The sequence below is a fragment of the Rhinolophus ferrumequinum genome, chromosome 9 (genome assembly GCF_004115265.2).
Source record: "Rhinolophus ferrumequinum isolate MPI-CBG mRhiFer1 chromosome 9, mRhiFer1_v1.p, whole genome shotgun sequence".
Taxonomy (NCBI): Eukaryota; Metazoa; Chordata; class Mammalia; order Chiroptera; family Rhinolophidae; genus Rhinolophus; species Rhinolophus ferrumequinum.
This window is the reverse complement of record NC_046292.1, coordinates 225,324-250,294: the sequence shown is the minus strand read 5'-3', so window position 1 is coordinate 250,294 and position 24,971 is coordinate 225,324. Positions and strand designations below refer to the sequence as shown.

At 58.0% G+C, this 24,971-nt stretch overlaps 2 protein-coding genes and 1 pseudogene across 10 annotated transcripts in view; all 3 read right to left on the bottom strand.

The window, feature by feature from the left end:
* Positions 1–14,335, bottom strand: part of AGRN (agrin) — a 32,931-nt gene extending 18,596 nt beyond the window's left edge. For 6 of the 9 annotated variants that reach the window (XM_033113818.1, XM_033113819.1, XM_033113820.1 and 3 more), the window contains exons 1-2: positions 14,001–14,334; positions 11,675–11,936 (exon numbers count right to left, since the gene is read on the bottom strand). In XM_033113818.1, coding sequence (XP_032969709.1) covers positions 11,675–11,936; positions 14,001–14,207 — 469 coding nt within the window. In that variant the 5' untranslated portion in view covers positions 14,208–14,334. Of the gene's footprint in view, positions 1–198; positions 963–11,674; positions 11,937–14,000 lie in introns of those variants that run through there. The other 3 variants (XM_033113826.1, XM_033113824.1, XM_033113825.1) reach the window with 3 other exon arrangements.
* Positions 14,336–16,506: 2,171 nt separating this feature from the next.
* Positions 16,507–17,667, bottom strand: ISG15 (ISG15 ubiquitin like modifier). The gene is made up of 2 exons (XM_033113828.1): positions 17,529–17,667; positions 16,507–17,072 (listed from the first exon to the last, which is right to left on the bottom strand). Exons 1-2 carry the CDS (start codon positions 17,529–17,531, stop codon positions 16,581–16,583), a joined length of 495 nt encoding a protein of 164 aa, XP_032969719.1. The 5' UTR covers positions 17,532–17,667; the 3' UTR covers positions 16,507–16,580.
* Positions 17,668–19,446: 1,779 nt separating this feature from the next.
* Positions 19,447–20,334, bottom strand: LOC117026716 (60S ribosomal protein L6-like; annotated as a pseudogene).
* Between the last annotated feature and the right edge of the window lie 4,637 nt (positions 20,335–24,971).

Here is a 24,971-nt window from a genome sequence, read left to right as displayed (position 1 = left end):
GGGGTCCAGGGTCCCAGAGAATGGCCAATCCTGTCCGCAAAAGATGCAGGTGGCCCATCTGAGCTGCATCCCAGCTCATAGCCTCTCTGTGACCCTGCCTGTCCCCCAATCCTTGGCAGCTGAAGTAGGGGGAGCTCAGCCAGCAGAGGCAGGGGCACTTGGGCCTGGCCCAGGGTGGCCACGCCCGCAGCCACGTACAGTTGTTGAGGAAGAGCAGTACAGCGAAGCCCAGCGTGGAGGTGGCCAGCAGGATCAGGCAGACGTTGCAGGGGATCATGAAATATCGCACCAGCAGGGAGACCCCACGCTGCTGCCGTGGGTCCCGCTCCAGCAGCAGTGGAGGCATGGCCCCAGGCTCCTCAGCCTCCACTCTCTCAGGGTGTGGGGTCCTCACGGGGTGCCCTTAGGCCTCTCCGGGGCTACTCCCCCCATTCTGGAACCCTGAGACAGCTGACCACAGCTATGTTCTCAAAGTTCAGCTGCAGTCACAGGCCGTGGGTGCCAGGCCCCCTCCATAACCTCCAGGCTCATGCTGGGAGGTGTGCAGAATTCTCAGGAGCAGAAATCCTAAATGTGGGCTCAAAGGGAGGTGGAGCAGGAACTGAGGGCCAGCGGCCACCCCCGCTGTCCACAACCTGTCCAGGCGTCCCGGCTTGGGCCCCTGGCGCCAACAGCTCTCTGCAGGGCTCTGGCGAGCTCAGTCTTCCTGGAACCGCTGGGAGCTCCGCAGCCTGGCTACACTGGAGAGGCCGGTCCGAGGGGACCAGCGGCGGGCCGCCCCTCACTGGGGACTCGGTAGGGAGGCGCGGCGGGGCGAGCGCGCGGAGGGTCCCGGCTGCTCCAGTCCCTGGCAGAGGCGGGGGCGGCGATGGCAGCTGGAGCAGCGCGCGCGTCAGAAGGGAGAGAATAAAGAGCCGGCCGGGGAAGCGCCGCGCCTCGGCTTCGGGCTCCCGGCTCCGGCAGCAGCGCCGGCTCCCCTCGCCCTCTCCAGGGCTGAGGCGGTGAGTGAGGGGCGAGGGGCGCCGCGGAGGGAGGGCGGGGAGCAGAGACAAAGGAAGACGCCTCCAGGGACCCCCGGCGTCCGCGGGGAGTCGCGGTTCGAGGCGCAGGAGGGATCGGGCGGATGGGGACAGAGCGCGGCGGCACAAAAGGGAACGCAGGGGCAGGCGCGGGCAGCGGCAGAGTCTGGGGGCGCTGGGAGGACAGGGGCTGGGGAGTGGGCAGGAGGTGGGACCAGGGGCTGGGAAAGGAACCCGGGCTTGGGCAGGGGCGGGTGAGGAGAGAGTAGGAGCTGCGGCTGGAGAGGAGGCAGGTGCTGGGGGGCAGTGCTGGGGTGAAGTGGGTGAGAGCGGGGCGGGGACAGGGACCGGCAGGGGTAGGAGCTGGGGCTGCAGCTGGGTCCCCTCCCACTCCCACCCGGATGGGCTGGGCTGGGCTGGGCTGTGCTGTACGTGAGGGTTTGGGTCCCCGCAGTAGGGCTCGGGCCTGCACGAGGGACCCGGTTCTGGGCGGCTGTCTGCGTGTCACCGTGTGCGCCTGTGCGTGTCTTCGCTTCTGCTGGCCCCACCCTGGCAGTGTGTGTGTGTGTGGGGGGGGGGGGTCCCAGCTAAATACACACAAGTGGTAAGTGGGCAGTCAAATACCGAAGGTGGGGGTGGCATGATGGGCCCACCCCTCCCTAAGAATGGACAGCAACACCTCAAACCACCCAACTCTCTTCCCGGCGGTGGCGGTGAGAGGAACACGCAAATGAGTTCCATGTAAATAAGTGTTAGGCAAATAGTCGCAGGACTCCGGGCGTGGTCCCCCGAGCCTGGAGCGCCCCCCAGAGGCCACCCCAGGAACCTCGGGGTCGTGACGTCACAGCAGGGCTGGGGGCGTAGTTAGAACGCTCCACATCCGCCCCCTGAGGATATCCCTTCCCTAGCCCTACCCGGGACCGTCAGGTCCACAGCTCCTTTTGGGGGTGCCCTATCCCGTCCCTCCCTCTGCGGCAAGGGTACCATAAGTGACCATCTCTATAACCAACACATTCCCTCCACCGCCTGCCGTCCTGTAGGAGGGACCCCTAAGTGGTCCCCTCCATCCTGGACCTGGTCACAAGCCCTGCACCCCCCTTGACGATGTCCACCACCTGCCCCTCCTAGAGTCCGCCATCCCTTTCTGGGTAGGGAGAAAGGTAGCACAGCCTTCAGGGCATGAGGGACCCTCGTCTCACGGGGGTCAGTTCCCTCCAATCGCTGCTGACCAACTTCCCACCCCAGCTGAACAAACGTTAATTGCACCTCCCTCCACCACACCCCCACACTCAGTCACACACTCACACATCCTGAACTCAGGCCTGGCGATGGGTATTTGTGTTTGCTCTGTCAGCATGTCCCCTTTCAGCCAAACTGCTATTGCCATGGCCACCAGTGTCACCCCTGATCACTCTTAGGCCTAATCTTGGCCCACCTTGGGAAAGCACTGTGCACAGCCCCCCTCCCTGGAGCCCTCCTCCCCCCAGACCTGGGGTTCTTCTGCCCTGGCCCAGACCCTTCCTGGTGCCACCCCAACTCTGCCCATTGGTAGTGGCACAACCCTAGGGCATCAACAGCCATCTCTGTGCCTCAATTGAACCCTCCCCAAGGTGCACCCTACCAGGTATCCAGCTGCCTCACAAACATAGCCCTGGTCACTCTCTCCTGGTCAGGTGGGTTCCTCCATACACACACACCCAACCTTCCAGAGCCTGGCAGCCACCTGCCAGCCAGCGCCCAGTTCTGCCAGGTCCATCTCCCTTGACTTTTCAGTCCCTTGGCCATGCACACTAGTGCCACATCCCACACAGGGTCAGCCCTCCCATCAGCGTCCCCCGTCACCCACATCCGAGGTCTTCAATCCTCCTGGAGCCCTAGAACCTGAAGTTTTAATGAAACCTTGCAAGAGAAGCCCATAAACAAAGTGGTTCCCCCTCCCCACACAACGATGCACCCAGAGAAGCAATCCATCAAACCACCTGGAGACACTGGCCCCTGGCTGCCTCACCCTCTTCTCAGGGGAGCCTTCCATCCCCCTCAGCTCAGTGGACCTTGGCACTGCCCACACCACACTGATAGTGCCTGTGGCTCCCAGGGCACCGCCCTGGACTGGGAGCACCCAGGGCAGGGTTTGACTTTTTATCTCAGGGCCTGGCTTGACAGAGCCCAGGCGGTTTTCACTTTCCCATTTACTCCTCACTGCAGCCCCCCAAGACTACAATCTGCGACCCTTGGTTCAGAGAGGACCCCTCCGACAGTACCAGGGGTGAAAGCCCAGGTGTGCCCGGTGCCTACTGACACATACATACACACACCGTCTGCTGCTGCCACTGCAACGAGGAATGTCATGGGGGTGGGGCGCTCTGCTGGAACCAGGGTGTGGGAAGGGCAAGTCAAGGGATCAGTGGAGACCCGTGTAGGGTCTGGCAGGGGCGGCCTCTTCCACGCAAGAGACCCCAGGATCTGCCCACAAGTGGGCTGGCCTTCAGATGCTCACGTGGTGGGGTGCCTGGCCAACCCAGCCAATACTGGGGTGGGGCTTAGGGCCTCCATGCAGGGCCTGGAAGGGGAACACGCCGGCAGCCTGGTCCCTCCCAGCTCCAGTCTGAGTCGGAGCCCCCCACAGGGGCTGGCCGCCTTCAGGGAGACAAAGGGCCATTGAGGCCCCAGACCCAGCCTCCGGGAGGGGAACTCAGGCTACCAGAGCTATTTTGGGATCATCCGACTCAAAAATCATTCAGCCCTGACCAGCCCAGGCAGGCTTATGCCCTAGGAACAAACAGAGGATACTGTGATCCAGGAATTAGCCCCTTGGTCTCTGGGCTTACACACGTCACCGTGCAACTGCACACACGTGTACACACATTCGGTCCTCCAGGTGTCACGCCAGCAGACATGCACGTGTACACACTCACTCAAGCTTGCACAGGTACTGGGTGTCACACACACAGCTGTTTGCATACACAGTGGGCATCTCACACACTCATCTTCATGCAACACAAGGCTTGTTCCTCACCCACACAACACACGTACACACATGCACACACACACACAGGCTCTGGTTGGACACCTCCAGGTAAGTCTCCAGCCCTGAGGTCAGGGAATGGCATCTGGAGAGTCCAGCCCACTGGCAACATGCTGGCCCCTTTCTCATGCAGATGACCCCTGGCTCACTCCGTTGGGATTGGGGCCCAGCTCCTTCCGAAAGGAAGGGGTGGGGGCAGGGCACCGCACATGCGCACACGCACCTCTACGGCTGAGGCCTCACCCGGCCAGCGCCATCTCCACGAGCGCGGCACGGAGCAGTGGACCGCTGGCTGCCAGCCGCCCAGAGTCACAGGTGTTTGGCGGCCTCGGTGGGGGAGGGGAAACAGACTGGGCAGAGCAACCCTCTCCCCAACCCCCTGGCCTCCTGTCTCAGGCTGCGGCAGTCCCCTCCCCCTCGGCCTTAGCAGACAATGGGCGTTTCACAGCGGGATGTCGCTGCTGAATCACAGCCAGCCTCTGGGAAGGAGGTGGCATCCAGCCCAGGCCCCAGATCACAGCCTCAGGTGAGGGCAGGAGGTGCCCATGTTTGGCTCCAGGGGCTGTGTACCCACCCACACTTCCGCCAGTTAGCCCACACTGCCGGGTAGTGGGATTAAATGAGTTTTGGGAAGGGGCTCAGCAGGACTGGCTCTCAGAGCTGCGTGCTGCAAAAGCAGCTGCGCACACCTCACTAATTACTCAGCATCACTCTTTGCTCATCTGTGCCCTCCCTGACCTGGGCTAAGTTCTGGAGGTGTGTCCTGAGTCAGATGAGCTCTCCGCCCTCAGGGAGGTAACACTATGGCAGAGGGTGCACTAGGTTGGAGGGTCTAAGGGGTGACATCCACAGAGAGCTGAATTATGGGAAGACGGGTCTGCACATATCTGGAGGAAGAGCCCCCAGACAGAGTCAGCTACAAAGGCCCAGGTGAGAACAAGCTGAGGAGGCTGCAGGCGGCCAGGAGGAGCCAGTGGGCAGATCCTCAGGCCTGGGGAGCAGGGGGAGGGAGCTGGACACTTGCCAGGACATCTGCCGCAGCCACTAGGGGGAGCCAGCTAAACGGAGGAGTGGGACAGAAGGCACCTCGAGAAAAGAAAGGAACGGGAAGCTGATCCATGCCTTCCGTCCCTCCTCTCCAGGACAGCCCCAAGCCCACCTCTTCCAGCCATCTCCAGGAGGAAAGAGAAAGCTGGGGGAGCCAGGGTGGTGCCCAGGTGTGGTCATTGCCTGGTGAGTGGGGAGACCCTGTGTTCCTGCTGAGGAGGACTGTGTGGAGCTGGGCACCAGGGGGGCGGGGGGAAGCAATGGGGGATCCAGAGCCCAGAGCCCAGAACCAAAGTCTGATGTCAGGATGAAAAGCAGGGGCAGACAGACACTCACTGGCATAGGGAACAAAGGAGCAGAAAGACAGACCAGAGAGAAGAGAGCTGCAGAGATGGAGACACGTGCAGGACAGAGATTATGGAGGCAGCTAGGTGCAGGGAGCCTGTCGCCGGGGGAGAGCAGCAGCAAAGGTGCCAGGTGCCTGCCAGTTGTCAGGTGGGAAGGCTCTGCTCAGGGAGGTTCGCTCTCCCAACCAGGGGGTTATGGCAGCTGACAGTGGGCTTCCAGCCCCCTCCCCCGAGCACAGGGACCACCTGCTGCTCCTCGTACCCAACCAACCTCACATGCTGTCTTTTCCGCCCAGAATGCCCTTCTTGTGCCTTCCTCCTCAACACACAGCACACACCTGGCCTCCTTGGGACCCACCCCAAGCCCTAGCACGGCCCTCCCGGTGGCCCTGTGAGGGTCTGCTGCTGGGCGGTGAAGGGACGTGTAGGTGAGGAGGGAACCGATGAATGAACCTTATGAGTGGACCTCAGGGCCTCCCCCTGCAGGAAAAGAGGGCCCACATCTCCTCCCCACGGGCAGGTCAGAACGGGCCCCAGTCAAGCCAGATGTGCACTGGAGCCTCCCACCTGTGGGCACAGGGGCAGGTGCCCATTGCCACACCAGGCTGCCTGCTTCTAGTGCCCTGTGGCGGCGACTGAAGGGGGCTGAGGGGAGGAGCCAAAAAGGCTCAGGCCTACCTGAGTCCAGTGACAGACCACCCCCTCCTGAATGGCCTGTCCTGACTCCCTAAGTGCCCTGCCACCCCCAGAGCCCAGTGTCAGACTGGCACATGAGAGGACAGTGAACCCAAGTGGCCCCCAGTAACTTTCTCCTGTCCTCTACACAGCCCTTTTGTCTCCAGCACTGAGGTAACTTCCAGAGGCAGGAACTGCAGGAGGAGGTGCCCACCCTTTACCAGGCACAGGGGGCACAGCTGGACACTGGGGCAGCAGGCAGGAGACGGGACAACCAACAGCAAGCAAGGCCAGGACCCACAGAGGACAGAGGCTGGAGCCCTGTCCCAAGTCCCCTGACACAAGCAAAGGTCACCAGCCCTTGCTGAACCCAGGCAAGGCACGGGCCACCAGATGGGGCTCTGACCAGAATCCTCATGTGCACAGATCAGTACATCTGAGGCTGCTACCCGTACATACACTCACACGTACACTCACATGTACACGCGCGCGCGCGCGCGCACACACACACACACACAGATCACACAGCTGGAAACAGCGCACTGAGGACAGAGCGCCCCCTCTCCACTCTCCAGCCTGGCCTCTGCTGGGGGCGGGTGGAGTGGGGGAGGGGCCACTTCCAGCCTAAGCAGCCCCTGGCAGGGGGCCTTCCTCCGCTGAAGTTCTCAGGATCTGTTCTGGGGGGGAAGAGGCCCCACTGGAGGCCTAGATCACCCCTCCCCAGTTCCCAGCCACAGCCTGAGCTCCATCATGATCCCTCCTGAGCGCCGGGGCTCCTCAGCTGAGCTGCGTCACGGTCATGGGGTAACGTCATGGGGATGCCATCTCATTTCTCTGAGCCTCCTACTTCTCAATGGTGAAAAGCAGGCACTTCCTGGGACTCTGGGGTGTCAAGCGCCACTAGGACTACTGTGGTGATTGCCTGCACCCCCAGACCCAGCCCCAGCCCGGCCACAGGGGGAACCATGGCTCCTCTAGCCCAGCGGTGATGAGGGTGCTAGGGGCCAGGAGAACAGGGCAGGAAAGAAGTCCATTTTCCCCTCCCCCAGGCCACTAGGCAAGGGTTGAACTTGTTGGGGTGGAGGGGGTGGCTGGCCTGGGTTCCACAGCTGGAGGCAAAGAACTGGGGCGGGAGGAGCCTGTTTCTCCAGCTGTTTTTCACCCTCCTGTGGTGATGGGGGACAGGTTTGGGCAGGGGTGGGGAGGGAGAAGGAACCCTTCAGGAAGGAAACAGAGCAGACAGGCTGTGGGGGGGCGGGGAGGCTCTGCTGGCCTGACTGAAGCAGGGGGATGGTGGGAATGACCTCTGGCTAGACCCATGGCCCTGAAATCTGGACCCACTGCCCTGCTAACCTGCCCCCCAGCCTGTGAAAGATGGCAGGGGGTGCAGCCCCCAGACCTTAGGCCAACTAGCCCCGACCAGGCGATCTCCCATCTCAACTGTGCAGCGCGGATCCCAGCACCCAGACCTGCTGTGAGGGCACGGGCAGCCCCCACCAGAATGCTCTGTCCAGCTCGAGGTAGGGGGTGGGGGTGTAGACAGAAAGGGAGAGCAGAGGACAGTTTCAAAACAACTTTTTTCCCCATTTCCAATTTCCAGAGAGAATGGAGGCCAGGCTCCTCTCTGGGTCGGGAGTGAGGGGCTGGGGTGTGGTCTGGAAAAAGCCAAGAGCTGTTTCCACCAGCTCAGCCCAAAGGGAAGCAACGAGATCAGATGGCAAGCCCTTTGGTGTCAGCCAGCAAAGCCCACCCCCTCTGCTACTCCACTGAACGTCCGGCGACCTCCCGGGAACCCAGGTGGCCTGAGCAAGCACAAGCCTATTTCTAAGCACTGGAGCTGCCAATTGCTGACTGACTCCGAGGAACCCCCAAGTGGGAGCGCTCCTCACAGCGGGGGGGGTCGGTGAGGAGTGGGGGGGGAGAGAGGCACGCCTCACCTGGGCAGACACTGCCCCAGCCCGCAGGACAGAAGCAGGAGGCGGTACACAGCCTCCAGCCCAGGCCTGCCTGGGGCGGGACCAGGGAGGCCGCTGGGTGGGGTCTGGAGGGGGCGGGATGGGAACCTGCAATCCAGACCCGACCAGGCAGAAGAGGGAAGCCGGAACAGGAAGCAATGTGGAGGGAGTAGGGCAGGCTCTGAGGATTGTGGGGGTGCAGAAGCTAAGTGCCAGACAGCAAAGGGAGGTAGCCCAGAAACGCCCCCGCACGGTGGACAGCCAGTCCCAGTCTGGGGTGTCTGCCACCCACACCCAGCTCTGCGGCCTGTCCAGCCTGAGCCGCAACACTGCCCTCCCGAAGGCCTTACAGCCGGCCTGGCATGCCAAAGGGAAGGTATCACCAGAATCAGGCTGGCCTGATTGGACCAGGGAGTGTAGCCGCCAGGACCCCGGCTTCAGGCTGGGCAGGGCTGGACTGGGCCAGCGCCAGACTCACTCCGACCCTGTCCCTGTGCCAGTCCCAGCGGGGGCAAACAACACTTCCTTTCTCTGCTCCTGGCTCTTTCTGGGGAGGGAAGGGCCCCAGGCTGCCCTGCTGGCCTTTAGCCAGGCCTATGTCCTCCTGGGGGCTTCAGGGGAGGCCCCTGGACTACCCTTCATGCAATGGACATAGGGAGGTGCTGGGAGTATGTAGGCAGTACCCAGACCGGGACAAGGTGGCTAAGGGAGGGCTGGAGGAGATGCCCACTCAGCCACCAGCCTGGGCAGGCTCAGGGCGTGTGGGCGGCTGGCAATGGAAGAGGCCAGGCCACTTCTCTGACAAAGCAGGGGGCGGGGGTCTTCTTCCGGAAGAGGTTGTCCCAGAGCAGCCGCTTCCCTCACCCAAAGGTGGTGCAGAGGGAGGAACACATACCTGTCTCAGTTATGCCAGGAATGTGGCTTCCTAGCCAGGGTGGGGAGGAGCCTTCCTGGGGGCTGGAGGCTGGGGAAGGGGCCCGACCTGCAGAACCAGGAAGACCCTGCAGGCCCTGGGGGAGAAACTGAGGAAGGCAAGTCCTAGCAAAGCTGGGGCCAGGTGTGCTGCACAGCAGCAGGTGCCCTTCAGTGCCCAGGCAGGGATGAGGGGGTGGGCCACGGCCAGCACACCAGGAGGTAGGCCTGGGAGGATGTGCTAGCGGCCAGGTGGGACCTGGTGGTCTCAGGATGACCTCCACAGATTAATGGCTGCCCAAACTTCACCCTGGGAGCAGAATGCGGTCAGAGCAGACAGGGAGGAGTCAGCTTATCTGCAGCTCTGTCCCCGTTAGGGCCTGGGCTCCTGGAGAGCACGGGGCGAGGTCTGAGATCCTATCTCCCACCGAACAGGAGGCGGCCCCTCCTCCCACCCAGCCAGCTTGGGGGACGTGCACACAGGACTGTCCCTTCCCCAAGCTTGGCCCTAGCTCCAGGGGACCTTGTTCATCAGGCTTTGGGGCACTCAAGGGGCACCCATCAAACCTGCCCAAGTACCCGGCCCACCTCCCATTGGCCCCCTGGTCTGCTTCTGGAGCAGAGAACCATATCACCCAGCTAAAAACCTCAGCACCTTCCACTGAAGCCTAAGTTCTCCATTCTGGGCCCCCTTCCCATCCCCTAGCCAGACTCCCGCTCCACCTGCAAGGCCCCAAGCCACAGTCAGGGCCACTTCCTGTCCCTTCATCAGCATGAACCCCTTTCCCCAAAACCATCCTCCCCGGTGGCCCACCCCATTGCTATACACTGGCCTGTGGGTCCCAGCACCGCACGCCCAGCAGGAGCTCAAGCCCTAGACTGTCCTGAGTGCTGGCTGCCCAGAGCTGACCCAGTCCTGGCTGGGGGACTCTCCCTGTGGACCCTCCTGTCCAGTTATTCCTCTGCCCAGCCTGGCATATCCAGAGCCAGCACCTGGTGTGAGTGGAGCTTTGGCAAGATGGCGGACCTTGTTCTGCCCAGGCTGGCCCTCTTGCCACATGCCTTCTTCTGACACCATAGAAGGCTTCAGTTACTGAATCACAGACCCTCGGGTTTGACCCATCCAGCAGTGGAGTTAATGGTTTGCCTCTTCAATCCCCTGTTGAGGCACAGGGGACTTTCTGTCCTGATCCCTCTTCTCCAGCCTCCCCTTAGCCCCAGCTCATCCCCAAAACTGGACACAACCATCCCACAGCCTGCCACCCTCCCATCTTTTCCCTGGACCAGAAACTTCCAGAGTAGGGCCAGGGTCTCAAGTCCGTGCCTGGTGGCTGGGCCAGACTGGGACCCTGCAGCTGAACCAATGCTGGGAAGGGGCCAGGGACACTCGACCCTGCTGGCTTCTCTGTGTGATGCTTCGGTCTGAGACCCTGAGGCAGTCCCAGAAGCAGCTGAGCACAGTCTAGGCAAGAGATCGTGGAGCTCCCCACCCCATTCGGGTCCTACCCCTCCCCCTGCACAGTCCTCCCAGGCCAGATGAGTCCACCACTATCCAGGACCCCACAAAAGTCACGCCAGCGTCACAGCAATAAGTTAGATAAAAGGTGGGACTTCCCTAACGGCCAACAAGAGAGACAGGGTTGCCTTTGCCTTCCTGGGACAGGAAGTCACAGACCCCTCCCACTGCCTGGGGAGAAAGCATTTTCCTCATACACCAGGCAGCCCTGAGAGGACAGACAGGATGTGGGGGCCACAAGGCAGTTCCTACATTCTCCCTGCAACGTTCCCCAGCCAAGGATCTCAGCCCCCAACTGGGACTATCTTGGTGTGAGGGGGTGGGAAGAACCCTGGTCACGTGATCCCTGTATACCTCCCAGAGGTTGAGTGGGGGAGGGCACTCTTAGACCACTCAGAATAGACTTGTGGGGACAGCAAACAAGAAAAAGTTTCTTCACCTCAATTAGGGAGTCCCACACCTCTTCAAACCCATAGAAACCCCCACCCTACAGAAACGTCCCTTCCCAGAAATGAGAGGGTTTGGAACACACGGCGTAGCTTGCCCAATCCCTACACCCCACTCCCAGGGCTTTGCTCAACATCTGGGCACCGTCTAGACAGATGTTTGGGCTTCTGCAGGAACATAAACAGCTGGTGTTCATTCACCTGGGGACCCTCCAGGAGATACAGAGCCAGGGAAGGGGCAGGGAAGAGGAAAAGGCCTGTCCCTTTGCAGGGCTGGGACTTGCTTGGCTCCAAGACAAAAGATGGTAGCATTGTGGGGGGTTGGGGGAGCACTTCTAATGTCAGAGATTGGAGCTGACCTTGAGATAGCCAGAGACACAGCTGGGAAGCCAGGGAGCTGGGAACGTCAGACCACAAGACAGCATGTGCTGTAGCCTACAACACACACTCCTTCCCTCATCCCATCACTCTCTGCCCCCGTTCCGTCTCCTTCTGCGCCCCCATCACCCTCTATCCGCCCCCCCCGTCACCTTCTATCCAGTCACCCTCTGCCCCCATCACCCTCTATCCCCCCGTTACCCTCTGCCCCGTCACCCTCTGTCCCCACCTCATCACCTATCCAGTCACTTTCTGCCCCCATCACCCTCTGCTCCCAGTCATCCTCTATCCCCCGTCACCCTCTGCCCCCCAATCGCCCTCTGTCCCCCCCCATCACCTTTTGCTCCCACACACCTTCCACGCAGTGCTCCACCTCTTCCAGGTTCCGCAGCGTAATACGCAGGAGGCTGGAGTTGAGCATCAGCTCGTTCTTGTGGGCTGGCCACAAGTATGGGGGCGCAGGGTTCACAAAGAAGATCCTTGTGTCCCCAGTGGACACCTGGTTGTCACAGATGAGGGGGTCTCCGAAGCCACCAATTACTACCTTGTTGCCGCCATCCAGCAGGCTCTGCTGAGTCACCACGTCTTTGCCCTTCAAGTACCGCCAGACCCGAACCTGGGGTGGAGGGGGACAGGTATCAGTGGTCCTCTTCCCACTGGGGAGACAGAGGGGTCCTCGGGGGCCAGAGGCAAATACCAGACTGGGCACCGGGGCCTTTTCCTCTCTGCCCAACTCAGTTGCTCAGGACCAACATCCAGGCAGAACCCAACCCTGGGCTGAGGTGTAAGGAGATCTTGGGTCAGCCCCCCAGGGATGCAAGGAAGCACATGTGGATGTCACACATGAGGACACGAGGCCTGTGAACACACTCCCTCCCCCAGGAAACAGCTCCCCCACTCCGGAGGTCTAACTGACCCCAGCCACCCGAGTCTGACAGTATCCACGTCAGCTCAGGCTGGATCTGGGATGGGGACTCACCTGGCCTGGGGTATTTGCCTCCTATACCCTACTTCTGCCCACCTCTGGGCAGAGCCAGGAGCAGCTAACATGGACGGTACAATTTCAGAGCAGCAAGCTCTGAGCTTAGGGCTCTGGGCCAGCCTCTGTGTGGGTAAGACCCTCCCCCAGGAGCTGAAAGACCCCTCCTCCTGCGAGGCTCCTGCCCTGAGTGCAGTCAAGGCAGCCTGCAAACCACAGAATCAAGTTCAGGCAGCACAGGGCAGCCCCACCCTCCACGTCTTGTTCTTGGGGCCCTGAGGGCACCTGCTCTGACAAACCATGCCCTAGGATGCCCACAGCCTACCCAGGGGTGCCCAGGAGGGTTGCAAGAGCTGCAGACTGAACGGGCTACCCTCAAAAGAACAGGTCCATGGGACACGCACCCACTCCCTGAGAAGCCCCTTTCTTCAGGACTTCTGGAATGGGGGATAAGACAATGGTGGACAGTCCACCTGCCTACTCACTGCTGGGAGCCTTGGGTCCTCAGCGTCTGCAGGGATCCCCTCCACTCTCCAGGGGCCCAGGTGGGAGCCTTGTCCAACCCTCTCCTCCCACCTCCAGACACAGTAGTTTCCAAAAGGCGGATACCCAGCAGGGGAGGACTGGGTGGCTCTGGTCGCCTCCCCCAGCCACACCCAGGAGCAGCGGGGAGGAAGTCGGGAAAATCCTGCAGGGACTTGGCAAAGTGCCCAGCGGTGGAGGGGAGGGGGCCCAGCGGGGGATCCCAGCTGTAGCCCCACAGGCAAGTCTGGAAGAAGCTGCCACGGTCCCCAGCTCCAAGGGAGAGGAATGATCCGACTTCTGGTGAGGGAGGTGGTTTTAGCGGCGAGAGGGGCCGGGCCCTGGTTCCCCTGAGCCCTCCCTAGGAATGGACTATGGTTAAACCCCCCCCCCATACCTACCCCAGGGGGCTCCCAGATACCACTGAAGGAGAGACGGGGCAAGCCCCCCACCGCTGTGACCAGAGGAGATGCAGTTCTCCCAGGAGAGGGATGGGGCACCTGCCCCTGCCCCCCCATACACTTGAGGCTCAGCAACGGCACCGCCCACTTCTCTGCTCCTGCTCCCACACCCAGTCACTGCAGCACCCCCAACCAGGATCTCTGGGGTTGGAAGATTAGATGTGCACCCCCCACTCTTGACCATCCCTTTTCGCCCTGGCAGAGGCCTCTGGGGAGGGGGCAACAGCACTGACTACAGGCAAAACCCTCCACCTCCACCCTAAGCAAAGAGCGTCACCTCCTTTCGTCCCTATTCCTTTTCTTTGGCTGGTGGAGAGCGGAGCGGTAGCCACACTCTCCCTGGGGGGCGACGCAGTTGTTTCCAAGGGAGTGGGTTTGGGGTGGAAGGGCAGACGTGATCGGGTCCCAGGGCCTGGGGCAGCGCCAGGTGGGACTGCAGCGGAACGCAGGAACTTTCCCTTCGGCGCTCGCGAGTTTTCCGGGACCCGGCGCCCCACCCGGGGATTCGGCGGTCGCCAAGGGAGCGGGAGCGGGAGCTGCAAAGCGTCTGGGGCTCATTCCCACGACCTGGGGCGGGGGTCTCTGCGGGGCGGCCGGCATCGCGAGGGGAGGGCCTCCGGGCTAAGGGGCCGGGATCGCCGGGGAAGAGGCCCCCAGGCCAGGCTTCCAAGAGGGTTCGGGGCGGGGGAGCGGAGCTCAGGTCCCGGCGGGCGCCCACCTTGCACGAGTATGTGTGTTGCACAGGGTCCACGTTGAGGATCTCCTCCACGGTGCCGGTGAGCACCACGTTCGCCTCCTCCTCCCGCCGCTCCAGCGCGCGCTCCGGGCACGTCCCGTCGGCGCCGGGCAGGGAGCGCGCCGCCACCACCAGGAGCAGCAGCAGCGGCTGCAGCGGGGCCGGGCCGGACCGCCGCAGACTGACCATGGCGCGGACCGAAGACGGCGGAAGGCGGCCAGAACAAGCGCCCCGGGCCGTGCTGCACCGAGGACTGGACTGGACAGGACGGGACGCAGTTCCAGGGAGGCGGTGGGAGCGCGGGCGGCGCGGGGGCGGGACCCAGGGCAGCACCGCCCCCTTCCCGCCCCCCCCTCCGGCACCGCCCCCGGCCGCCCGGCGCCCCACGATCCGCGCGGGCCCCGCGAACAAAGCGCCGGGACTGCGGCGCCGGGCGGAGGCCGGGCTGGGGAAGGGAGGGGGCCGGACTGCGTCGGGCCAAGCTGGGTGGTGGGACTGGCCAGGGCGGAGGAGGGCCCAGGCGGGAGGCACTGGGAGGCCCGGGGGTGCTCTCCGCTGCGGCGCGCCCCCAGGGACGCCCTTCCCCCGCTTGCGCGGAGGTCGCCCGCCCCCCCCAGGAAATGCGGCTGAAGTCGGGTTAATGCATAATCTGGAGGCGACGTGACGGGACTTCCAAGGGGCTCTAGGCTACGCCGTGGCCGACGCGGCGGGGGCTCCCTGGCCTCAGGGAGGGGCTGCCAGATCCCGGACCCCACCACCCCTGCAGTGCTACAGAATTGCGCCCCTCCCCCGGCGGGAGGAACCTGATGGGGGACCCCAGCCCCTCGCTAGAACTAGGGACGGAAGCTCGGCAGGGCCCGGGACCCCCCAGCTGGTCCAGGAGAGAAGGCAGCTCCAGCAAGCCGCGCCCCCATCTGGCTAGGACCAATGCGGGCCGGGAGCTGAGACGATTGGTCAGAATGGAACGCAGACCCGCCCACCTCCTGTTCGCGGGTCAGCTTGGACCCAGCTGCAGGGCTCAGGGCTCCCCCTGCAGTCTAGCGGCGGCAGCAATCTCAGGTCAGCGGTGGAAGACCAGCCACGCCCCTTCCCTAGCTCCCAGGACCGTGCTTCTCCTGCCATTCTGGCTAAGTGCAGGGGCTAAACTAAGATCCAGAGGGTCCAAATTAGAGCCTGGCCGAGCTGAAGATCGAGGGGGAGGAAGAGGAGACCCCTTGTGTTCTTCTAGGGCTGAGTCTGCGACGCACCCTCTCCCTCCAAGCCAGCCACAGAGCTCTGAGCCAGAAGCTATGAAGGGCAAGCGGCAGAAGAGGCCCCTCTGGAGGACTCCATTTCTTCCAGACCCTGGGGTGGGGGGCGTTCAGGAAAGGAGGGTGGCTTCAGAGGTGTGTGTTCACGCTTGCTGAGTTGCAGTATGACAAATAGATGAGGGTGGGGCCCGGGAAATGAGGCTGGAACCAGGAGAACTTCCTACACGCACACACACATGCATGTCTACACATACCCGTCACAGGCAAGGCAGACCTGGGGTCCCCCATCCTAGATACGGACCCGCACAGACCAGAAAGGGGGCTCCTGGGTCTCCATCGAAATCCCCCTCGAAGATACTGAAAGCTGAGGTCTGAGTGTCCCCAGAGTCATGGGCTTTGGCCCAGAGAGGTGTATGTTCTGTGTCACCCCCGTCTCTCCTGTTTCCAAGGCTGACTCAAGCCTGGCTCTCCTAGGCTCCTTTGGTAAATTGGTATAGAAGGAAGCATCTGGTGTGGAGCAGGTGTAGCTTGTGCCAAATTAGGTGCCCCCCACAAGCTCTTCCACAAGGGCTGGAGGAACCTCCGTTCCAGGTGCCCCTCCCCTGCTGGCCAGTGTCCCTCCTTTAAATGAAACCCTGAAGGCTGGTGTGTTTGTTCCGAACAGTCTGCGTTCCCCAGCTCACCCCGATGGTGATGTGTGTTCAAGGCCCTGTCCTCACCCCTCCCCAGACCAATGCAGGCTGGACAGGGCAGGCTGCTGGGGCCCTGGAGGGCCAGGAGACTGCACCCACAACCCCCAGGCAGGTCTTAGGGACTCACTTCCTCACCACTTCCAGGGGTGCTGGTCCCCGTCGGGACCTCACCTGTGGCCTTTGGGACCTGACCAGACCTTCCCTCCCCTGTGCTGTCTGCTGACCCAGATGTTGGAGGGGGACCATTTGTGCAGGGGCTGACCACGGCTCCACCTGGGGCAGGGATGGTTTCCATATGTGCTTCTTTCTCTTTCTCTAGCAGTTAGTTTTCCAAAGGTGTGGGGACACATGTTCAATTTCTCCAGGGTGGGCATTCACTATTTTGATCCCATCAGGCTGCTTCTTACTTGGTAGCCCAGCCTGGTAACCACCCAAGGACCCTGGGTCCCCTTGCCCTACTCCCTCCACCTCCCCTCCCCCAAGCTCAGTAGCAGGGGTGCAGAATGGAGAACTGGCAGATGCCAGAGTGCTGGGAGTAGGGCGAGGGCAGACGCAGAGGCAGCCAATTAACTTGGCATCAATTTTTATTAAAGCACTGGGTGGGAACTTCGGTGGGGACCTCAGCGTGGCCCTTCTGGCCCCGTCCCGCCCCCGCGCAGGCGCAGGTTCATCAACACGGTGCAATGGGGCCTGAGGTCATACTCCCCCAGCTGGTGCTGGTCCTCCATGGGCTTCCCCTGGAAACTCAGCCAGAACTGGTCGGCAGGCGTGCCCTCCTGCTGGTGCACCTGCTGCTTGAGCTCAGCCACCGTCTGCGTCCGCTGGACCTCGTAGGCTCTGCTGCGACCCCTCTCGTTCTTCACCAGAATGCTCAGGGGGTCGTCGCTCAGCACCACCAGCAGGACCGTGCTGCCGGGGCTCAGACCCTGCCCGATGAGGGTAGCCCTGTCCTGCAGCTCCGCACCGGACGACTGGGAGATCAGGCGTTGCTGGAAGGCAGGCACGCCAGTTTCCTGGGCGATCCGCTGCTTCAGGTCCGCTGTAAGCATGGAGTCCCTCAGGGGCACCAATAAATCCTTGCCACTCAGCATCTTCACCTTCAGTTCCCCTATCTGTGCAACACACGGAGCTCAGAGACCCTGGCACCAGTCCTCGGGCCTCTACACGCTATGTACTGGCCGCAGGGCAAGCCCCTAGGCTCCAGGACGCTGTTCCCTCTTCTGGGTCCTCTCCACCAAGAGAGGGACCCCAGGCGCTGGAGACGCACAAGGGGGTCCTCTCTGGAAGAACGGCCAGCCGCCCACGACCACCACTTTGCCTCCCTTCAGCTAAGATGCCCCCCAAGGGACCTCAGAGTTGGCCACTGGGCAGAACCCACCTTCCAAGACCAAGACCCTGACGTCGGGAGCCCTGTCCCTGCACCACACTTGGGAAACTGCGGAGCTCTGCAGCTCCACTGGTCTGGCACACAGTAGGTGCTCTGTCCCTCCCCCAGGTCCTGCCAAGGGGAGGGGGAGACAAGTCGACGAGTGCCCAGCCCACCTGCCCCACCTGTCAACCCGCCTCACCATGGCTGTGGGCTCTGGCACCAGGTCCTCCACAGGTAGTGATGAGCTTGCTGCCTCTCCGCTCGCAACTCCTCCCGGCCCTAACCGCCCAGCCTTTTTCTGAACATGAGCTACACACGTCAGAGGGCGGGGCGCCGTGTCTGAGAGCCAGTCTCACTGGCCCTTGAAGTCCTCTTCGGTTTCAGTTTCCGTTTCCCAAGGCTAGCCCCACAGCAGAAACAAATCTGAAAAACTGTAAGAGACGCGGAGGAGGTGAGCCCAGGGATACTAAATAGAAACCGCCCCCGTTCCCCCCCGCAGGCGTGTATGTTCAGAAACTCCCTACATATCCAAGTCCTTTATGTGATTCACAAAAGTCATAGAAACGTGAAGTAATGATTAGAGCGTTTCACTCTCCATTTACCAACTTGCAAAATTAGTAAACTTAGAAAGCACGATCATGGGTATTCGGGAAATAACATAAAATAGTGACACTCGAAACTACCCCGAGATAATTACCACTGGTTTTGGACAATATTTGTTCAGCTTGGGTGTTTTTTCTGTTTTTTTTTTTTTTTTTTTTTTAATGAAAGGGATGTATCTTTTCTACAAAAAAACTCATGGACATTATGGAGAAAGTGAAAAGACTATCCCAAAAATCGGAAAAAATATTTGCAAATCATATATCAGATAAGGGTCTAGTAACTCATAGTATATAAAGAATTCTTACAACTCAACAACAAAAATATAACTCAAAAATTGGGCAAAGGAATTGAATACACATACCTCCATAGGAAATATACAAATGGCCAACAAACATGAAGAGATGCTCAACATCATTAGTCATTAGGAAAATGAAAATCAAAACCGGAATGAGACACCACCTCACACCCACTAGCAAGACTGTAGTAAAAAAAAAAAAGAACAACAATAACAAGTGTTGATGAGAATGTAGAGAAATTGGAGTCCTCACATGCTGCTGGTGGGAGTGTAAAATGGTATGATGGCTGTGGAAAACAGTCTAGTCGTCCCTCAAAAAGATAAAACAGAATTTCATAGGATCCAGCAATTCCACTCCAAGATATACACCCCAAATAATTGAAAGCAGGTGTTCAAACAAGTATTTGTGCACAGATGTTCATAGCAGCACTGGTCACAATACACAAATGTTAAAAGCTGTACAAACAGCCAAATCCATCCACAGATGGATGCATCAACAAAATGCAGCCTAACCTTACAATGGAATACTATGCAGCCATAAAAAGGAACCAAGCCCTGACACCCCCTACGACATGTTTGGACCTGGAAAACATTATGCTCAGTGAAAGGAGCCAGACACAAAAGGCCACATGCTGTATGATTCTATTTATGTGAAATGTCCAGAACAGGCGAATCCACAGAGACCAAAAATTGTGGTTGCCAAGGGGAGGGTTGGGGTGGAAAGTGACTGTTTTATGAATATAAGGCCTCCTTTGTGGCTGTCAAAAATGTTTTGGAACTAGATAGGGGTGATGGCTGCCCAGCATCGTAAATATACTAAATGCCACTCAATTATGTAATTTAAGATGGTTACCTGTATGTTACATGAATTTCACCTCAATAAAAAACAAAACTGAAAAACCCTTATACTCCTGCTTTATTCATAACAGTGTATCATAAACATCTTTCCATATTAATAGATACTTTGTGCTAGTTGTTTTAATGGTTCCATAAAATGCAACCATTTAATGGTTCCCCTTAGTATAATGAGTCCATTACAGTACTGTGTAGAATGTAATTTAGTTAACCATCCCACATTGTTGAATATTTAGGTTGTTACCCAATTTTTACTATTACAAATAGCACATAACAGGCATAAGTTAGATATAAATAAAGAAAGTCTAATATAAAAAAGTAAAAGTGGAAAAAAACAAAATGTTTTGAATATGAATCTTTTTTTTTAACAGTTCAGGCATTTAATTAGGTTCTTCGTAATTAATGTAGACAACAGTTTGTGAGGATAAACCCCATTTGTGAGAGCAAACACAGAATGGAAGTAGCCCTGGAGCTGAGGAACAGCTTTGACTTTTGGCCGAGTTTGCGAGTCCACGGCTTTCTGATCAATTTTGCGCTGCTCTGTAATCTCATATTTCTCTTACTCTGTGTTGGAGATCCTGGTGTCTGGGCTTATGCAGCTTCTTCTTGAAGTAAGCATCAGTGAGATGTTTGGGGATTTTCACACCACTGATATCAATTTTGGTGGAGGTGGCAATGACAGATTTCTGGTGTGTTCTACGCAGAGGAACTCGATCGAGGGACAGAGGTCCAGTCACACGTAGCCACTGCTCAGGTGCTTCAGGAAAACCACCCTCTTGCCTCTATGGTGCCCAGTGAGGATGACCAGAATGGTCCCAGGAGCAATGCTAGCCCCAGGTTTTCTCACCTACTGACTGAAGGGCTTCTTGCCATGGCTCAGCGGCTTTCGAGGCATGTCTTCAGTAGGACAGTATCTAGGCATTTTGCGAAGTTTAACCACTCAGGTGTCACCATTCTTGTCGCCAACAACTGGTTTTGTGACAGTAGCAAGAACCTTCCCCTTTTTCTTTTCAATCCTCATTTTAGCTGATGAATACTTCCTCTTGTCCATGGACTTTCGGGAATACATAGCTGAGCGGGAATAGCTGCCGATTCCTCTGACCAGGACAGGGTTTCGGCTGCAGTGGGGCTTCCCCTCCTTAGGCGTTTTGGCCTTGAGGTTAGCCTTCTTAACCCTGCCACCAGCATCAGCCTGCTTGGCTTCAGGTTTCTTCTCCTTAGTGTCCGGCTTCTCAGCTTTTTCACCCGCCATCTTGCAAGTTGGGAAAAAAAAAACGCTGAATATGAATCTTGACCATTCCATGTCCCCCCCAAAAAAAACTCACAGGGCACCAAAATTGTTAACACACAAGAAAAAACCAAACTGATTTTTAACTTCTTTTTATTATTTTAAGTTTATATCTTGACTCATTCCTTGCATAAATAATGTTGGTATTATAAAAAGAAAACCACCAGCATTTTTTGAAACAATAAAAAAGAACATGCAGAATGTTAAAATCCCTCCAACCCCCCTCAGATGACCATTATTAAACATGGTTTCTATGTCTCCTGACTTCTTCCCCCCCCCTTTTTCTGCCTTCCCCCGCGCACTCGGATTCAAGCTGCTGTTTCTCAGTCTAGTTGTGTAGGACACATCTCCTTGGCCCCTGCTGGTATTATGAGCCTTGCGCTCCCCCCAGCTCAGGCAGTCGGTTGTCAGTCATCAATCCGCCGCTCACAGCAGCTCACAACAGCTCTCGCCAGCTGCCAGCCAGCCACTCACGCTGGCCACTCACAGTGGCCACCGGCCGCTCCTGGCAGCACACGGCAGCCCACCGGCGACCTTGCTGTTAGGAGCACGGAGCTCCAACCATGTGAGCCACCGGGCCAGCCCTCTCCTGACTTCTTTTTTTTTTTTTTTCCTGACTTCTTAATACTGACATTTAGTACTAGAATCTTCCCTTTCTGTTAGTTACTTCATCCCATGTCACCAATTGTCCTTCTGCTTTTGACAGGAGGAACTAAATACAAAGGCATTAAGGAGGCAAACTGACAGAACCTAGGGCTCACCTGTCAGTTTTCTGGGGCTGTCATAACAAATTACCACAAACTGGTGGCTTAACACAACAGAAATTTATTCCCTCACAGGTCTGCAGGCCAGAGGTCCGAAATCCAGGGGGACTAAATGACCAGGATTGTCAGGCTGGTGAAAAATAATCTTACTTTATGTGGCTTACAGAAGACAAGAATCATTTGAAATATAAGAATGCAGGAAATTTGAAAGAGGATGGAAAGAAACATACTATACAAATGTTAACCAAAAGGAAGCAGATGTGGCCACTTAACAATTTTATTAATATATTAATAAAGAAATCTTATAGGCAAAGTTTACTGGAGACACAGAAGGTCGCATAACAATAGGTTTTCACCTTCTCAGTAGAAGGTTGTGTACACCTAATAACATAGCCACAAAATATTTAAATTCTAGTCATAAACCTTACTATCCTATTTGTGAAATTACAACAGCCACTTATAAAGGGGCCTTTGGTTAATATTGGGGCATAGTTACAAACTAACTTAAACTTCCTGAAACCTTTAAAACAGCATCTATGACTTTTTTTTTATTGGCTTATTAATTCATTCATCTGGTATTTTTTTTAAAAGATTTTATTGGGGAAGGGGAACAGGACTTTATTGGGGAACAGTGTGTACTTCCAGGACTTTCTTCCAAGTCAAGTTGTTGTCCTTTCAATCTTAGTTGTGGAGGGTGCCGTTCAGCTTCAAGTTGTTGTCCTTTCAGTCTTAGTTGTGGAGGGCGCAGCTCAGCTCCAGGTCCAGTTGCTGTTGCTAGTTGCAGGGGGCACAGCCCACCATCCCTTGCAGGAGTCGAGGAATTGAACTGGCATCCTTGAGGTTGAGAACCCACTGGCCCATGTGGGAATTGAACCGGCAGCCTTCGGAGTTAGGAGCATGGAGCTCTAACCACCTGAGCCACCGGGCTGGCCCAGCATCTATAACTTTTAATATAGCTGATTGTATTTTCAGCCCTTCAAATGTACAACAGAAGCAGCAACTTTCCCCAGAAACCTGTGTAGTCCTGGCACCTGTGCCTGCCCATCGGGGTCCAAGGCACATGGCTACAGCCTACCGTCCTGCCACCGGCCATGATGCCACCAGCGCCAGAGGGATCTACACAAACCTTCCACAGGCTGCCTGGCCGTCAGTGACAGGTGCTCTAAACACTGGCTCCCTCTTGGCGCCTTCCCTGTCCCTCCTTCCTGCCCCTCAAGCACTTGGCTCCAACACAGGGGCCTCCTTGCTGTGCTTGGGGGCCACCAGGCACACTCTAGGCCCTGGCCCCTAGCACTGCTCTCCCTCTTCCTGGACCACTCCCCGCCCCCCCATATCTCCATGGCTCAGGTCCCCCACCCCTCAAGTCTCGCTGAAAGGTTAGGTCCAGGCCAGGCCTTCCCTGACCACCCCTGGCTTTGTTTCTTTACACAGCACTATTACCTTCTACAAACCACGCAGTTTACATATGGCTGCTGTTCTTACCAGGATGCTCATGGCAGAGGCTGCCCGTGAAAGATGCAGAGGACACATGTACGCACGAGTGAAATCAAATGTGAAAATGTGCTGGATCTCAAAACCTGATCTTTCATCACACTCGCCTTCCTACCTCTTCCACTTAAAATCATAAACCTAAACACTTTATTGAGTAGCATCTGAACTCAATCTGAGATGACATTCCGAACTCTAAACACTGTGTGACTTACTTTTGCAACTTGAATGAAGTATGGACACACAGCAGACGGCCACAAGTCATTGCAGTCTGCTGGATGCCCACCTGTGTAGCACCTGTGGGACCATCACCACACCCAAAGCCGTGTGTCCTCTGTCTGCTCAGTCCTCACTCTCAGAGGACCACACACAGCTTCTTGCTGGTTCTAGAAGCAGTGTTGCTTTCAAGGACCTGGGCATTCCAGTTGCTGAGCCCCAGAGCCTGGGGTGGGGGTGGGGGGACCAGGACTGACTTGTCTACCTGGGTCCTTCTTTGTGACAGGGACCCCACTTCACAAAGGCACGGGTCTCACAGCTCAAGATCTTCCACCCTTCACAAGACTCAGCTCATCTCTTTGCTTTCATTCGAATCAAGTGAGGATGACGAAGGAAGAGGAGGGAGGGAGGGAGTGTGAGGGAACAGACACAGTGGCAGGCCAGATAGGAGGGGAAGTGATGTCAGGGGACACGGAGAAACCTGGGTCTCATCATCCAGGGATCTGAGGGGCTGAAGGGGAGGGGAGGGCAGGGCATGAGCTGCAAGTCTGGGAAGTGGCCAGAGGGGGAGAACCACGAGGCTGTGCAGGAATTACAGTTATGAGAAAGGATGAGGCCCAGGGAGTGAGTGGCCGGCCAAGGGGAGAAGGGCAGGACCACTGCCGGGGACAGGAAGTCCAGCAGCTCGGATTGTGAAATCACCAAGAACTATGGCAGTAGCAGTTGGGGAAGGAGACAAGGATCTAGGAGTAACATCTTGAGGAAATGAGCGGAGACACCCAAGGCGAGGTCTAACAGTATGAGAGTCAAAGCTGGGGATTTCTTGGTGGAGAAGAGATGGGTCTGGAAGTACCACGGAGGGGACAAGGGAGCTCCCCTCTGCCCAGGTGCAGTGGCCCAAGAAGAGTGGAGAGAAGAGCAGACCCAAGGGTCCGTGGGGGAGGAGGCATCCAGGCAGACAGGGGCTGCTGGAAGGTGGCGGGATAAGACTTCCCAAATGCAGGGAAGTGTCAGCACTCAGATTTTGGTGGAAGATGTTGACAACGCCCAGATCACGGGAAGTGCCATCATTCATCAGGTGTCAGGGTGCTACTCTCGCTGGACAGTCTCAGGTGGCTGAGGGAAGGTGTGGTGGTCCTATAGCCTGAGGGTGGAAGAGCCCCCTCAGCCATGGGGGTGGGGACTGTACTCGATCCTCAAAGGTTGTCATGGCCTCTGCCTGGGCCCCAGGAATCTGGCCCCCTCATCCTGCATCCTGGATTCCTTGGGCCCTGGCCTCTGCCACTCTACGATTCCAGCTGACACTGGTGAACACTCAGCACCTAGTTCCCCTTCTCCAGGAGGGATCCTGCAACGCTCCAGCCTGGTCCCCTGACAACTCTGGTCCCAGCTGCCCATGCCACAGGCTGCTGCCTTTTAGCCAGAGGGGAGATAACAGATTCTAAGGAAGGTATGGGAAAGTGGGAGCAGGTGGTAGTCTCCAATGCCTGGAGTTTATGTGCCAGTGGAATGTTGAGGGGACAGGGAAATGTAGTGCCACCCCATGTCAGAAGTTGGGAGGAAGGTGTGCAAAGACAGCACTTGGCAGGCCCCTCAGGGACATTGGCTGGATATTGTGTGGAATGCTGGCACGGTGGCCAGATCTAAGGACACCGGCCCAAGCTTGGGGCCCCCTTCTGGCCTGGAAGATACCTCTGTCTTTCCCCACAGACTTTCCTGACTCAGCCCTCCCACCTCAACTCCCCTCCATGGCCAACAGTAGGCCCTGGAGATGCCCCTGGGTCACCAGCCATCTGGGGTTTGGCCCACTCAGGCCTGGAGGACAGACAGCTGGCTTTCGATGGTTCCCTGAAAGCACCTCATCAGATGGAAAGACAGAGCTCAAAGTCACCGAGCCTCTGAAAATGCTGGAGAAAGACAGGGAGGAAGGGGTAGTGGGAGGGAAAGGCCACTCTTCCTGGGTCCAGGGCTTGGTCCATCAGTTAGTTATTCTGGTTACTGCTGCTGCAGAACAGACAAGCCCAAAATGTCATAGTAAAAACTGTCCTATTCTGTGCACTGAGAGTTGGAACAGAGCAGGGGCAGCTGAGAAGGTATGAAGTGGGTGGCTGGGCAGCTGCAGGCTGGGATCAT